Raw genomic sequence first — 15,780 nt, forward strand, 5'->3', positions numbered from 1 at the left:
GGTCTAATCACAGTGTCCCTGCAGATCACTGGAGAACAGTCCCTATCAGCAATTAGAATATGATTATATTTTCTCTCTCAGCGGAACCTGTGAGTCACTCTGTATAATTTCAGTCTGTCTCTCTGGTCAAACCCGAGACACAGCGGAGCTGAGGTGGCGGGTTTGTCGGTGCAGTCCGAGGCACTGAGTCAAACCTCTTCACCGGGCACATACAGAACAGAACCAACTGCCCGCTGCTACCGTGCACGTGTACGTCGAAGCACTGCATCTTTGGAGCTCTGTGTGTTTGTATATACACGAGGGCGTTTGCTTGGTCAGGTGAGTGCCCAGTCGTCCAGTTAAGCAGCGGCTGTTGGAGTAGTTTGGCATTGTAGTGAGGCCACTGAAGCTGACAAACCAATTTAGAGGCGTGATGCCAGCAGTGAGAGAGTCCAATCCCTGATACGCACCACCAACACTCATCATCTCCAACCTCATGTCTGCTCATCACATCAGGCAAAAAACATGTCAGCTTAAAATGGCGACGATGATTCTGATTTCAAGTTTTTACAGCATTTATGATACCTGAGCAATCTGGCCCTAGAAGGTACTTTGGGATGATTACATTCATTAACTGTGGACATCTTTTGCAAGGGAACATTTGATATTATTAAAACGCTGATAATATTCTGGACATGAGTGATACATTTGGAAGTTCACATTCCCCTTAATGGTGGCTGTCCTGTTGTTCATCGCTGCTCAGAACTTTTCCTGTAGAATTGAGGGTGTTTTTGGAGAGCATCGGGCATGCTGTCCTTGTCTGTGGTCTCCACCCAGCTGGTTGTTGCTTATTAACCTGATGAAGGGCACCTAAACCTTTTCATGAACTTCTCTCTAAATGAACCAAGTACTTTTCAGCTCCTTTGTCTTGGGTGAATAAGAAAATAAAATAAAAACGTGATCCTGACCAAGAGATGCATTTTCCAATTTAATTTGCAGACATTTGCATTTGTTGCTTCGGTTAGCTTTTACATAACTAATTTTCATTTCAACTAAAGTTTTATCATGTTGAGGCCTTTGTTTTTGGAATAAATCTTGCACCATTCCCGTACTCACATTTCTCCAGTCCTACAATTAAATAGATAATGTAAGACGGATATAATCAGCCGTGCTTTTTGTCCTTCCTGCCTTCCTCCCCTTTTTTCAACCTTTTGGCCTCAATCCAGGCTAATTACCCAAGGGCTGTGCTCTCTCTGCTGGCCTCCCTCCTCTCCCATATGCCCTCACTGTGCTCTTTGTTCTGTAGTTTCCCTCCTCTCCATTCCGCGATTGGTGCAGGGCAATAATAGAGCAGCCAGTAGGGAGTGGGGAACACAAGCGTGGGTTAATCTGTTGACCCAAGCCGTTGTGCACTGTAGACTTACCATCTGACCACGTTTCTCTGGAGTCTGGACCTCAGCTATTACTATAAACTATCAGAAAGAAAGTGATTCTTAATCCTTCAAAGTGAAGCTCAGGGTTCATAGTGTGGCCCACTTGGAGTGAATTGGTTTTCACACGCACTCATAACATACAGGAAAGAAAACTTCAAAGTTGATATTTTCATATTTAAGTAAGTCAGACTTTATTGTCCCAAGTCGTAGAGGGGATATTGGATGTGCAGCCACAGTTTAAAATCCATTTCAGTAATTTCTTACAAAGGCAATAATAAAAGAAGAAACCACATAATGTGACAAATTGGTTCCAACTCACATATTTCAGAGGTGCAATCACTCTGTGTTCATATTAGAGTATTTTAAGTAAAAGCTGAACAGGGACAGTTGTTGTTATACATTTCCATCAAGTAACCTGACTTTTAAAGAGAAGCAAAATCACTTCATGGTTGGCAAGGAAACGCTGATTGGTTGTTAATAGGATGGGGACTCTGAAAGCAGTTCTTAAAGAGACACATTTTACAGGAGTCCAGAGAAGATAAGAGTTCATTGGCAAAAGGCAGTTGAAACTGTTTTGTGACACTTTTAGACTGGCAGTGTTTTGTTTTTTTTTTTAATTTATAAATTACAAGTCCTTGATTTCACTGCTACTGGGGCAACTTTTTCGTCCATAGTTTCTATCCTCTGGGTGTAATTTAGGACAGTAGAACAAGATGCAATGTATATATTTTATGTTATTCCATGGGAATATACATTTTTTGCATTTCATTTCCACATAAAAAAAATTGAATTACACTGGGATCTGCACAAAACAAACATGTTCTCCTGTGTCTGGAAAACATGATTTTAGCACCACAATGCTTCCATTGTTTTGCTCAGTTTACTTTCTATCAAAAAAACATCTTGTTATTTAGATGTTGCATTTCACCCTGCAATGATAGCAGTAATGTCAGTTGTGTGTTCAATCCTGTTGGCATGAGTAGACCACATCCACAAGTACACGATACCTGACAGACAGAGTGATAGTGTGGAAGTGAGAAAGTTAACAAAGGAAGAGAGTGATATGAGCGGCGGACTCAAGTGAGTCTCACTATAATATTTCAACCTGTTTAACTGAAGTGAATCGAGAGCACCAGGCACATTGAACTTGTTAATGAGAACAGTGCAGCGTTGATAATTTGAAATGCTCGTCTTTGAAGGCGTTCATAGACTATAACAAAGTTAATGCAATTCATCAGCCCATGTGAAAAGACGTTGTTCAGGGGAAATGTGCAGTGCACCGACACAGTACTCAACCAGTCTTGTGTGCAGGTTTATTGTTGTTGGTTTTGGGTTAAAGAAAATGAGATTGGAATTGGGTCACTAAATGTGGACTTGACTGTAGATGCACACGTTGCAAAGGATCAAGGTTGCGCCAGATTGTGTTGTAAAAGTGTTTCGTATTTGCAGTGTTTTATACTCATTTGAAATTGATCCTGTGAAAACCACTTATAAGAAAAGCAGCTTCAGTATTCAGCATTCACACGACTCCCTTTGAAGCAATTTTTTTAAAAACAAATTCACATCAAATTACATTGTTTACATTATCTTCATGTGAAAGCTATTGTCCTCTTCAATTCTTTTATCCACAAACTTCTTTGTGTTGGTGCACCAAAGTCAGCAGAATAATATGGAGCCAGTGGCAAGAATATGTGTCACCCATGATGCTCATGAACAACACAGGCAGAGATTCATTCATAAATCATCTCTCCATAGCACAAGTGGTGGTCAAAACATCTGCAGGGTACCTTTAAGTTATTAGTTGAGGTCTGTGGTGTTCATGGGATTCTGCTATACTCTGGCCGCAATTACAAAGAGAGTTATTTTGACCTGAACTACAACTAAAATATAATTAACACGGGACGCAGACAGGACGCAGACAGGACAGAAGTCGGTGGATATGAACAGACAGTAACCTTTTCATATGCTCAGCTGATGAAGAAGAAGCAGCAGTGGAAGGAGGGCAGGCAGTGACAGATGAAACAAAAGGGATGCAGTGGAAGGAGTGGACAGGTTGGAGGTGGCCAATCAGCCTAAGGCACGCAGTGAGACAAAAGACAGCATAGACAAAGCCGTATCCATATTGCATGAAATAGATTCGCACACATACTCCTTCCACCAGCTGCACTTCCAGAGGATTCTTGCTGCATCCCAGGGGTTATGTTGAATTATCCACAATGCCAGTTATGTTTCTGACTCTTATATCTCTCTCTACAACTAGGCAACACCAACAGCGTTTTTGCCTTGGACTACATCAGTGGGTCTCTGACAGTGAGCGGCCAGCTGGACCGAGAAAACCCGCTCTACTCAGCAGGATTCACACTCACTGTCAAGGTGATGTGGACGTGGGGTAGAGGGACAGTTGCAGCCTACACATTCATTCACTCACGCTTATCCATTTACGGGTTGCGGGGGGTGTTGGAGCCAATCCCAGCTCAAGCTGGGCGAGGGCGGGGTCATGCTGGACAGGTCACCAGTCCATCACAGGGCCAACACACAGAGACCAACAACCAGTCAGTCACAGAGTCAGCAATTAACTGAAACATGCATGTTTTTGGACGGTGAGAGGAAACCTACGCCAGCACGGAGGGAACATGCAAACTTCACACAGGCAGGCCGCAGCGCTAACCGCTATGCTGCCATGCTGCCGTCAGTCTACACAGGGGATGGAAAATCAGATTTTCTGGAAAGAACTATGATAAGGTAGTATGTAAAATCGATGCAGTGTTTGGATTTTGTATTAGCACACTTAACCAGAGCCTGTCATCCAAATGTTTTAGATCCATGCTATTGTAATTAGGAAAGATTTCAAGGTCATTACTAGATTTGATTAAATTCATGAAGCTATAGATTGTGTGTCAAATGTGACCAGTCAAATTCAAGTGTCTTTATTGCTGTTGAATTTCTTCATGTGATGCCATGATAATGCCCCCTTCAGAAGTTTGTTTTCAGTGAACAGCCTGCAGCCAGAGAGGACAGGAGGAGTGGAGGAGGACAAGAGAAAGGAAAAGGATTTAGAGTCCCTCTCGGTGCTTAGGGCTCCTTTGTTCTTCTGTCTTTTTTCTTTTCTTTTCTTTTTTATTTTGTTTGAAGCAGGTACAGTCTCAAAATCCCTCTGTCCCCCCGCTGAGCCACAAGTCTATCTCTTGGTGATTGAGAATGTCAGCCCTGCCCTCTCACCCTCAACCCCACCCCACCCAGGGCAGGATAATTCTTTTTCCATGTTTTTTTTTCCCTGTCATTTCTTCTCTTCCGATATCCAGTATTGTACAGCAAGTGCTTCCCACAGGGTGGGAGAGGGTGCATGAAATGGCTTTCATAGAGCTCCTGAAAGTGGGAGGATTTGCGATCAAAGACCTAGTTTTTAGCATGTAACTGCAATGCTACATTGTGGATTTTGATGGCTTGTGAAGTCAAATCATTTGCACCTCTTTAGGACAATAAATTGCCTTTAAGAGCAGCTAATGGGCTCAAAAGCACTCGTATATTTACTCATTTCGCTGCAATAATTATGAAAAAGCAACGCAGTTTGTGTGACATTTTTATAAGAGCACTCAGATACAGCTGACTCTAATGCTTAATACAAAAGAGATTCTAGCTAACATATCCCTGCCTCAGTCTATCTTCTTAATTGAAATCAATAATTACAATGGAAAAAAGTAGAATAAGCGAAAGAGCTGAAAATGAAAAAATGTCGCCCAAAAATGTATTTGTAAGGTATGGATTTTTTCCCTCTACATTTTCTCCCCCTCTCTCTTCTCGTCCTATCTCAGGTGGTGCTGCTATTGATTGCGGCGTACCATCGTAATACAACTAATTTCTCAACTTCAGGCAGCTTAGATAGTGCTGGGCGGGTGGAGGTCGGGGTCAAATGATTCAGTGGCGTTGTGACGAGAGAGGCTAAACTACCTTGATTACCCAGAGACCGGCATGTCGTACTTACCACTTCTTCTACTGCTTGCGACACTTCTCCATCAATAAAAGAGAGTGTGGCTGAATGTTCCCATCATTCTTTACCATTTTTTTCCATTTCAGAGGCCGCACATCTTCAATAGTCAGGCAGCCAGAAACAGGGATTGTGTGTAATTGTGTCTTCTCAACGGGGACTCCTTTCTCCTTAATCTCATTTTGTGTGTGTGTGTGTGTGTGTGTGGATGGACACACACGTGTGCTGGCCTTCACTTTGAGCCTGTTTCTATGATTGCTCTGAGTCTTTCTGTCCACCTTTTGATCCAATAAATGAACAGCTGTAAATACCAGGTTGAGATTGCGTTCTGACTGCCTCCATCCAAAATGATATTTTCAGTACAATCAGATTCATCTCCTCTCTCTCTCTCTCTCTCTCTCTCTCTCTCTCTCTCTACAATGGCCACTTCCCCCTATTGCTCTCTATCAGGCCACCGAGTTGAAAGAAGATCGTAGTCCATCGGAAGCAACAGTGATGACCACTTTCACCATTCTGCTAATCGACAAGAACGACAACGCCCCAAAGTTCAACAGTTCTGAGTATCGAGTGCGCATCACTGAACTAGCCCAAGTGGGCTTTGCCTTGCCCCTCTTCATCCAGGCTGAAGACAAAGATGAGGTGAATTCTTGATATTGAGCTGATGCATCCATATCCATCTGTATCCAGAAGGTGCAATCACATTGTGCTGCCTCAGTATGTTGTGATTGAGAGTAGAGATGAAATGAAATGAATCTCACTCTTTCTTTATTGTAGTCTCTAGTGCTCGGTCCTCTAATGGTAACAAATCTGTTATCTCTCTGAGGAAAGATCAGTGTGCAAAACATTCAGCTAGCAGCTGGATGCCAGCAGAAAATCACCTCAGCCGTCTCTAATTATTGTTAAAGAACTTCACTTTAATGATTTGAACTCCATTGTTGGCTGGTGAAAGTGCTCTGTTCAGCCGGCGACTGCTCGCTGACAAAGATCATTTGTGAGGGTAACGCTCAACTCTATAACAAGTGAATAAATTGAATTAATGTTTCAGCAGCAGAGTGATACATTGTGCCTTTAGCTGACTGCCCCGTTCTCCAGTTCAACTTTTATGCATATTAGCTGTCATTTTATTGCAGCACCACACTGGATACAAATTAAGTTATGACTGCTATTACTCAATGTGAGGTAGGTAGTATTTTGCAACACCAATAAAGGACTCATCAGGAAAAGCAGCCTGATTTCAATACACATTTCGCTCTTGATTATATCTGATAAGGTCTCAGGAATCACACCTACATCTGTGAGGTGTCTATTATGTGTTTTCTTTTGTAGATTTAGATTCATCTTGTTTATAAATGCAGCAAACCAAGAGACCACCAGCCACGACATGAAGCTGTGTGCATGACAGCAGCAGTGTATACTACTATACTTTAGTGTCTCCGCCACTTTGCATTAGCTGGATCTATCAGCCTAATGCGGGGACACACGGCCACATCCGTTCACCGGCACAAACACAACACAAACACTTTTTCACTTTATGCTTTCCCTGCCATTTTGTCTCTTTCTCTCTCCCGCTCTAATATGTGCCCATGCCCGCTCACACCAGCGCATTGGACTTGACTACAATTTAATTTGCTCTGGAAGAGATGGGATAGAGCATCAAATTATACCTAACGAGGAAAATCAATCACCTCGGGTGCAGATAAGCCGAAAGCTAGTCAACTCTGATTGATTCAGGCACAGCAGCCGCCAGGGTGGAATTTGACAGATAACTGCAAGTCAAGTGGATAGAGAAAAAGGTATAGAGCAAAGAGAGAGGCATATAAAGAGGAAGGAGGGATACCAAGAAAAATTTGCAAGCAGAAAGTAGCTTGCAATGAAGCAAAACCGGAATCCTGAATAATTGTTGGTGCAGGATGAAGTAGAAAGAAGAGCAAAAGGTTTTACTTGGAGGAGCAATATGCAGGAGCATTTAGTCTGTTTCTTCATTCTAAGCATAGTGTGCAATGGCAGAAAAGGGCAATCACGCTGGTGCATGCAGGCAGGCTGACAACCCAGACACTGAGCTGGTGATTTTACCAGTACCAGCACTCAATCTGGAAATCTCCCGCTAAAACTGTTCAGTGGAGGAATAGCTCTGGTATTTCCCGTAGTTTTACTTATATTCACCAAAGATGCTGCATTGGAAAACCTCTAATTCAGAATCAGTCTATTAGAAACAGCTCACTGCCTATTCGGATCCACGCACCTGAAGGAGTCTGTCGAATAAAGCTGTGCTCTAACGTTCTGAGCTGCAGACATAGGAAAATAGGCACTCTCGTTTTAACATGATACTTTTTGTCTTGCCGTTTTCTGCTGCTGTTTTGATTCTCTAAACTTGCATGCCAGCGCTGATACACACACTCATTCACACTCAGCTACACTTGTGCTGTAATCTCACTTTTTCCAAGTGTGAAGGATTATAGGCAGAAGTTTCATTTCTTAGACTATGGTGCAAGTGGTAGTTACCTCCCCGTCTGTTTCTGCTGCTGCCTTCATATCCTCTTCTGCTCGGCTAGAATCTTTAAAACTTTTTGCTGCTGGAACTTGTCGCTAAACTTTGTGTCATTCGTATCTGACAGGGTGCTTTTATTGGGGGCTTCTAAAGGCAGAAGCAAATGGACAGGCAATTACGTTTATGGGCAGTTTGAGGTGACATCCCTGCATATTGGATGGTCTTTTAAATAGGAGTCATCAACTACAATGGTTCTCCCAGAGATGAAAACAAAAACAAGGGGGCTATTTCAACCGCCAACATAATGCCAATCCACCACCCCACCTGTCTTCCTGTGTCTGCCACAATGACTACGTGATTGGCCACCCTACAATTCTATATATGAACACAGGATGGCTCTAAGGCAGTTCCCCCCCCCCCCCCCAGCTCATGACAGCCACAGGCATTTTAGGGCTGTGATGACATTCTGACCCCGACTAGGTTTGCATTTACCCATCGTGCCATTGCACTTGGGGATTTATCTGAGAAACAGAAATAAAAGAGAGGAGAGGTTTGTAGGTGCTCTTTTTATTCCGAATTTTATATAACCGCTAATCAAACAATAGTACCCTCGTCATACAGACCCACCCAGTGATGCAGCACATCATATTTCTAAATCAGACTGCCTGCTCACATAATCTAACATTGTCTTGGCAGCATACACGGGTGCAAGCCAGGAACCTAACCCATATGTGTGTATCTGTATTGAGAAAGATAGTCATGGTTGTCATCATCGATCACATCAGCTCCTGTTTTCTTCTCATAAAACACACACTATAATTAAAGCACAGAGTTTCAACCTTCTCCGCTGGCTGGATCAGCCCAGTCTGACGTCCTGTATTCAGCTCTGTGGGCAGTGCATGGGGATTTACTCCACACTGCACCCAACGGCAGCAATTTATATGACCTGAAAGTGAAGTTTCCGGTTTATAGGGTTGAGAATTCTGAGAATTCAGTTGCTATTATAATTCTTATTACTGTTTCTCTTTCCCCTTTTTAATTGCTTCCCTTTTAACTGCACACTGCACTGCACAGTGTGGAACGTGTGGCATCTTGCATCTTCACGACTGTGAAGAGTCTTTCAGCAGCAAATCGTTTCACACAGGAACACCAGCAGGGGCTGTATGCTTGTTGCTCACAGCTGATGAGTGAAGTGAACTGGCTTCCCAGCTGATGTTGTTTGTGAGGAATTTGCTTGGAAATGGTGAAAAAAAAAAGATACAAGCAAATATTGATAAATGCCAACCTTTCATCTATTTACTGTAAGTTGCGTGTGAAATTTGTGAAAAATAAGTTGTCTACTAAGAATATAATTGATTGCTTCATACCCATAAAAAACATGAATTTTTGGTATTAATTAGCAATAGTGAAGTGGTATACACACAGTATTTTTCTATTAGAAGTTTTTTCTCGTAATTGACAATTCCACAATTCTAATTATTGAAATGGATAACTGTTACTTTCTGTCCTCACTCTTCAACAACTTTTTTTTTTTTCCCTATACTTGCTTCTCTCTTATCTTTCCTGCGGCAGGGGGTGAACAGCATGTTCCAGGTGTTTCTGACAGGAAACAATTCAGAGTACTTTACCATCTCCCCCACAGCAGTACAGGGGCGTGCCGACATCAGGATGAGGGTGGCCATGCCACTGGACTATGAACAGATTCGCAGCTACAGCTTCTCTGTGAGTTTTCCACTTATCGGTTCCTACAGTGACAGTGAATGCTGGGACGGAGTCCAGTCCCCGTGACTCAGATAAGGATTAGACGATATGAAAGAAAAATATGCACAAATGAGCAAGTAATCAAATTATATACAGCGACACAGTAGCCAGTGTCCCCTCCAACATCCAGTTTTATTTAGCTGATATATATAAATAAGGCTGGTTCTTTCACAGCAGCTCATCTTGCTGAATATGTTTTCAGTCGCTGTAAATATCCAACAGATCTGTTTTCTGAAGCGATAGGAAAAGGCAATCCTCCCTTGATGACCAAAAATTCAGAGGCAAAAAAGCCTACGGTGTCCTTTAGCGGCGCTGACCTTGAATGAGCCGTGGAACTCGCCTGATTTGTAAGCAACAAGACTGAAAGTAGCTTCATTATGTTTCCAGCAACTTGTTTTTATTTGTTTTGACAAAAGGCTCAGTCAGATTGGAAATGTATGACTTTCTCAACACCGCTGACTTGTTTGAACAATGAAATTGGTATTTTGTCACCTAAATTTACACCAAAGCCATTTAAAAAAAAAAAAACAAACAAACAGTGGGAGACCCGGTTCAGTGTACAACGCAAGATCTCCAAACCCGAAACAAGTCGGTTCTCTATGACAGAAATGTCTTTGACGCAATAACAAATTAAGAAAGTGAACTGTTGCGTTTAAATAAACCAGCGTCAAACATGAGATCTTTCCTTTTTGGGTGGATTCTAATGCCTGGGGCTACAATTAAATATTTTGGGTAAAACATGCTGCTTGTTGTCTCTCCTCAGCTCTATGCCAATGAGTCCATGTCCGACCATGTTGGATTTGCACGCGTCTTCATTGAACTAATCAATGAGAATGATAACCGGCCCATCTTTAGCAGACCGCTCTACAACATCAGCCTTCCTGAAAACACACCACCTGGTACCTCGCTGCTGCACATCCTGGTGAGTGTCTCAGAAAACTACAGCGAAGTGCTCATATAGCAGAGAACGTGATAAATTACTTACAGAGCCATTTCTTGTGATTTATTCCTGAAGATAAATTTCACTGGAATCCAAAGAGATTACAATAAAACCAGGCTTGCACTAGTAACTTTATGGGGCTTGTTTTATAGGGAATGACTTTTGGTGTGGTTGCCCCATATGACCCAATGCTATCTGACTTTACAATATGAGTCATGATTTATAGTGACACACACGCACTAGGCTGCTACAGATGAAAGCTCAAAAAGCACAAACGAGAAACAAATTTACTTACTGAAATCTGTCATATCTGTGACTCTTAATGGCCTGCTGGTGACTAATATATGTCCTTGGAAATGTCCTTGGACTTTTTCGTATTCAACATTTACTCTGTGATTACAGGGATTTCCACTTGTGTTGTAAATGTTGAATTAACTGCAACATGGTCAAAAAGGCCTGATTTTATGAGTCCAGCAGTGGAATTGATTGCTGTTGATTTAAGTCTAAAGAATAATTTTGGCAGTGCAGGAAATGGTTTAAGTGATTTCTCTTAAACTGCAGCTCATAGTTATTAGTGAAATTTAATATATCTATTTATTCTGGCAAATATAAATTTAATCTGGATATTCTTTTTTTTTTTTGCATTTCATATTGGATTATTACAGATGTTGACGAGAGTGATGGAAATGACTCAGTTAAAACCAATGCAATTATGGTTTATATATTAATCATTCCCTCCAGCTCTGTTTGCCTTTGTTTAGTTTCTCACTATTCATCATCGCTCGTCCTCAGTCACTGTCCTGACCGACAGTCAATCCTTTGACTAGATTAGAAAAAAACCTCCAACCATCTCCCCATAACTCTGAATTACTATTCATTACCAGCCATGCCTGTGACAGAACACCCACAATCCACTAGATACAAGTGCAACAAGCACCGTGTGAAAATCAATAGTGTTTATAGACAGAGTGCTCATGAAATGGAGATTTCAGGGCAGTCTAATACCCGATAACTCTGGCCGATGTTGGCCCCGTGGAATCCTGATGCTGGCTGTGCAGAGTGGTTGGGCTGTAAATAAAATGAGATGTGACGGCTCTCAGCGCGGACAGCACTGGCATGGATGGCAGCACTCGTATTGTATACGCTGTTAGATGGGGGATTTGATATTCTGACCAGCTCTCACATGCACACAAAAGCCTTCCGAGATGTTTCTGAAGACAAACTACACGTACAATCCACATTAAACAGATGTTTCCCACGTGCTTGTTTGGCTCTGAAGCTGAAAAAGACAGACATACACAAAAACACAGTGGACTGCAGTATCCCTGAACCCCACAAGGGGAACACATGACAAAAACTGGACTAAAGAAGGAATCGATTATTGGAAGCCTCTAAGTTAATGTGTATGTTCCCTAATGTGTTTACATGGGCTTATGTACTCATGTGGGTCTTTCATAATTTGGTTCATTAGTAATTCAGATGGTAAGTTCCATCGATAATACTCCAATGACATTAACACAGACTGTTTATTTATATCCTGCAGACTGATCAAACAAGCAGCGGCCACTTCGCTCGTGTTTGGATGAATAATGAGCAATTTGTTTTTGAAAAGGGGTGTTGAATATCTGTATTGATGGAAAGTCTGTCGTGAAGCACAGAAAGAAGTAATATCCATCACTGTTGGGTTTCACATCAATTGTTCTGGCCAAAGTGGGTGTGGAAGTGGAGAAATTATGAAAAGAATGATGTCTGCCTCGAGGAAAAATTATAGTGTATAGAATGGAGCACTTATATATGAAACTAGTCCTGATTGCATTCGGCAGCGAGTTAAAACACTTTTCAACCCACCCTGTGAATCAGCATCAGGTTAAGTAATACCTTCACCTGCCCAGCGCCTCACAAACTTGTAGAAAAGCTTATTGAGTTGATGTGTGATAAAATGAAGGTATTAGGTCGAACAGCTTGCTCTGTTGTTACAGGACTAATATTCCTTATCTACTTAACACAAGCTCATTTTATTCCACACTTTATTTCACGGTGACCTGTACCTGTGCTTTTAGCAGTCATTTTATTTGCTCAAATGGGAGATCAGATTTTCATTTTCCTTATACTCTGTGTACCTGTCTCACTTAGTCTCTTCCAGCACTTCGAGCAGTCTGCTTGTCTAAGTGCAATGAACAACTCAAGGCAGTACAACATAAGCAGATTGTTAGGCTGAGACTAGCCTCTCGGTGCTCTCTGTCAGATGGCTGTGAGGTGCAACAGATGGTGGCCAAATTATGTTTTAGTACCAAAAGGGAGGACAACTCTTTCGTTTTTTGTCTCTCACCACGCTCTGGACAGCCCTCATCAATGTACAATAACGCACACACATAAAGTCATTAAACTAATAGTTAGACAGTTTGGAAAATTCGCTCATTTGCATTCTTGCCAAGAGTTGATTTCTGCCGCTGTCATCACTCTCATGTGCACTCACTACGTAACTAGAGGTGAACAGCCCAAAAGTACTGGGGGTGGTACGGTAGGACAATTTATTGTTTCCTCTGGATAGAGCGAGCTGTTTCCAACTCCTTTCGCACAGCATGATATCAATCTTCTCCTTTTGGTCCCAGAAAGAAAGCAATTACATGTATGACCCCAAAAATGAAGCCAGTCCTTCAAATCGGTGATGAAGGTCACATTTGTAACATTTGTATTTTTGCATATAGCCCCAAAAAAGTAATGGATGAAATGTATTTATTAAAACACTCATTTGGTATGATGGCATTTTCAATCAGCAAGTTGCACTTGCGACATTCGTTGAATCATAGTACATCATACCAACAACTGCTGAGACGACTGACAATTTTTTTTTTCTCACTTTAAAGCAGCTACCTTCAGAAGCTTCCGAAGCATGTACATATTTCTGCGGTTTGCTGTGGTGGATGATGTTTGTACAATACTTTATACCTATGCTAATTGAAATTATGCACATTGATTCCCAGTTGTATTTAAAAAGTGCCTTACAAGCAATCTGATAATGCAATTGAAAAGCTTTGTTTGGGTTAATATTCATAGCTCATCTGATCGGCGCTTATGTACAATGTTAGTCAATGCATTACTCAATGCCCTCTCTGGCATCCCTGTGGATAGTTGCATTTAACATACGAGTACACACACATATACACGGACACAGAGGCAGCGGCTCTTTAATATTTATGTTCTGCAGCATTATTTATCATTATAAATATTTATTGTGATTTACTCTTTTGTCTGGGTCCTTTTCTCCCCTCTCGCTCGTTACCCTACCCTGGAGACTTTAGACACCGACAGCTGCTGGTATCGGAGGAATCACTGTGATCTTCTGTCTTTGGATTTCAGAAAATTCAGTGCCATCTTTCATTTCTTATTTATTGTATGCCCTTAGTTGTTGTTTCTCCCCTTTCTCCATTTTACCATTAGATTGCTAATGGTTTCCAGGTGCTGCATTGATTTGTCAATGTTTCCCTGTCTGTTTCCGCTTGGATTACACTGCCTAGCTCTGTCAAACCCATCAGTCTCGACCTCAGAGGATATATATGACAAGGATGCATGCAGGTTTAATATGCACATCGAAGTACAGTTTCCTTGTGCCTGGCTTTTGTTCTTAAAGTGGGCCTCAGCTCGATAAAGTATATCAGATTCAACATTGTTATTGAGGTAGGGTCTCTGTTTTCTGGTCTCTGCTCAGATGCTGAATATGTGAGAGCTAAGGCACGATGATAAATGCTTCCAGCTGGAGGTTATAAATTACAGAGTGGAGGATGTTCCACCACCACTGTTGAGATAATAGTCACACCACTAATTACAATTCATTACTCTAATACAAGGACTGAGACCCGGCTCTCTCCGAGTGGTAGCCGACACAGAGTCATTGCTAATAATAATAATAATAAGATTTAATCGTGGCGGTTGTGACGTTGCTGGCCAGGGTTTGAAAGGCTGAGCATGTCAGAGGACGAAAAGGTGGGAACCTGAGACTAATGAAGGGTCTGAATTTGTTTGTTCGCTCTTGTCTTTTGGTTATCTGCTCGTCCATCTATCCCTTTCATTCAGACAATAATGATCAACCCACTGCATCCACGAGTTTTTCATAGATTCAAAACAAAACAAACTACTGCTTATTCATACCACTAATAAATTGGACAATTATTTCCTCTCAATAAATCCTTGGGCCATGAAATATCTAAATAGGCATAAATGCCATTACAGTTTCCTCAAGCCCAAGAGCATTTGCTTTTCTTTTTTTTTTTCCCTTTATTTTTTTGGGAGGGGGTTCCAAGACCTTGAGATATTGAGTTTACATTTCATCATTTCTTTTCATTTCATTTCATTGACTTTCTTTCCCTCAAAACAATGCCATGAGATAGATACAATATACGTCTGAAGTTTGCTTCATCCTCTCCTTTGTATTCAGTGTCCCGGTATATTGCATTCTTTACTTTTTATCCTTTTTTTCCCATTCTCCTTGTGCTTGTGCTCCTCATGTCTTCATCACTGCGGACAGAGGGAGAGAGGAGAACGAGGCGGGGATGACCAAGGCCTGTTGGCAAAGTGAAGCTGCCAGCCAGAGAGCTCTGCATTAAGGCTTTTCACTGGCAGCTCCAACTCTCTCCAGATTATGCCCACAATGTGTACCCCACTCCTGCTCTCCTTCTCCACTCTCTTTTCTTCATATTCCAGAGGAAACAGCTGTTTTTTTCTTTTTTCACAAGTGCCTGGAATAATTATAAACTGGTTGTGCGTGCATGCAGTAGTACTTATCTCACAAGCTGTCAGAGTGAGCTGTAAAGACATCCACTCCACTTTATTGAACTGTTCTTGTACAAACGTACACATTGTTTAAAAATGTTGTTTCTCTCCCCCGCCTGCTCTCACTCCGTCTTGCTTTTATCTGGGTGGTCAGGAGATAATCGAAACAGGCTGCTCAATCCTGTCGGCGGGCAGCAGTCGCTGTGAGCACCCCCACCTGCTTGTTAATGGTTTAGAGAAATAAAGGCGCCGTAAACTTACATTCGCCATCGCAATTATGCTAAAGTGTCCGCAGTAAAACAGACACGGCTTCCCTCCATCCCTGCAGGTGCTCTGGGTCACAGCTGTGGGACCGGCGAGCGCTATGAGTCCATCCTTGTTTGATCCAGGTAGCTGCACATGCATGTGGGCAACATGGAAATGA

At 41.9% G+C, this 15,780-nt stretch overlaps 1 protein-coding gene across 1 annotated transcript in view; it reads left to right on the forward strand.

Annotated features, from left to right (window-relative positions):
• The window catches only part of cdh23 (cadherin-related 23), a 129,906-nt gene that overhangs the window by 61,708 nt on the left and 52,418 nt on the right, over positions 1-15,780 (forward strand). The window contains exons 9-12 of the mRNA XM_029520420.1: positions 3,673-3,785; positions 5,848-6,036; positions 9,458-9,607; positions 10,410-10,568. Coding sequence (XP_029376280.1) covers positions 3,673-3,785; positions 5,848-6,036; positions 9,458-9,607; positions 10,410-10,568 — 611 coding nt within the window. The remainder of the gene's footprint in view (positions 1-3,672; positions 3,786-5,847; positions 6,037-9,457; positions 9,608-10,409; positions 10,569-15,780) is intronic.

This window comes from Echeneis naucrates, chromosome 15, assembly GCF_900963305.1.
Source record: "Echeneis naucrates chromosome 15, fEcheNa1.1, whole genome shotgun sequence".
Classification (NCBI taxonomy): Eukaryota; Metazoa; Chordata; class Actinopteri; order Carangiformes; family Echeneidae; genus Echeneis; species Echeneis naucrates.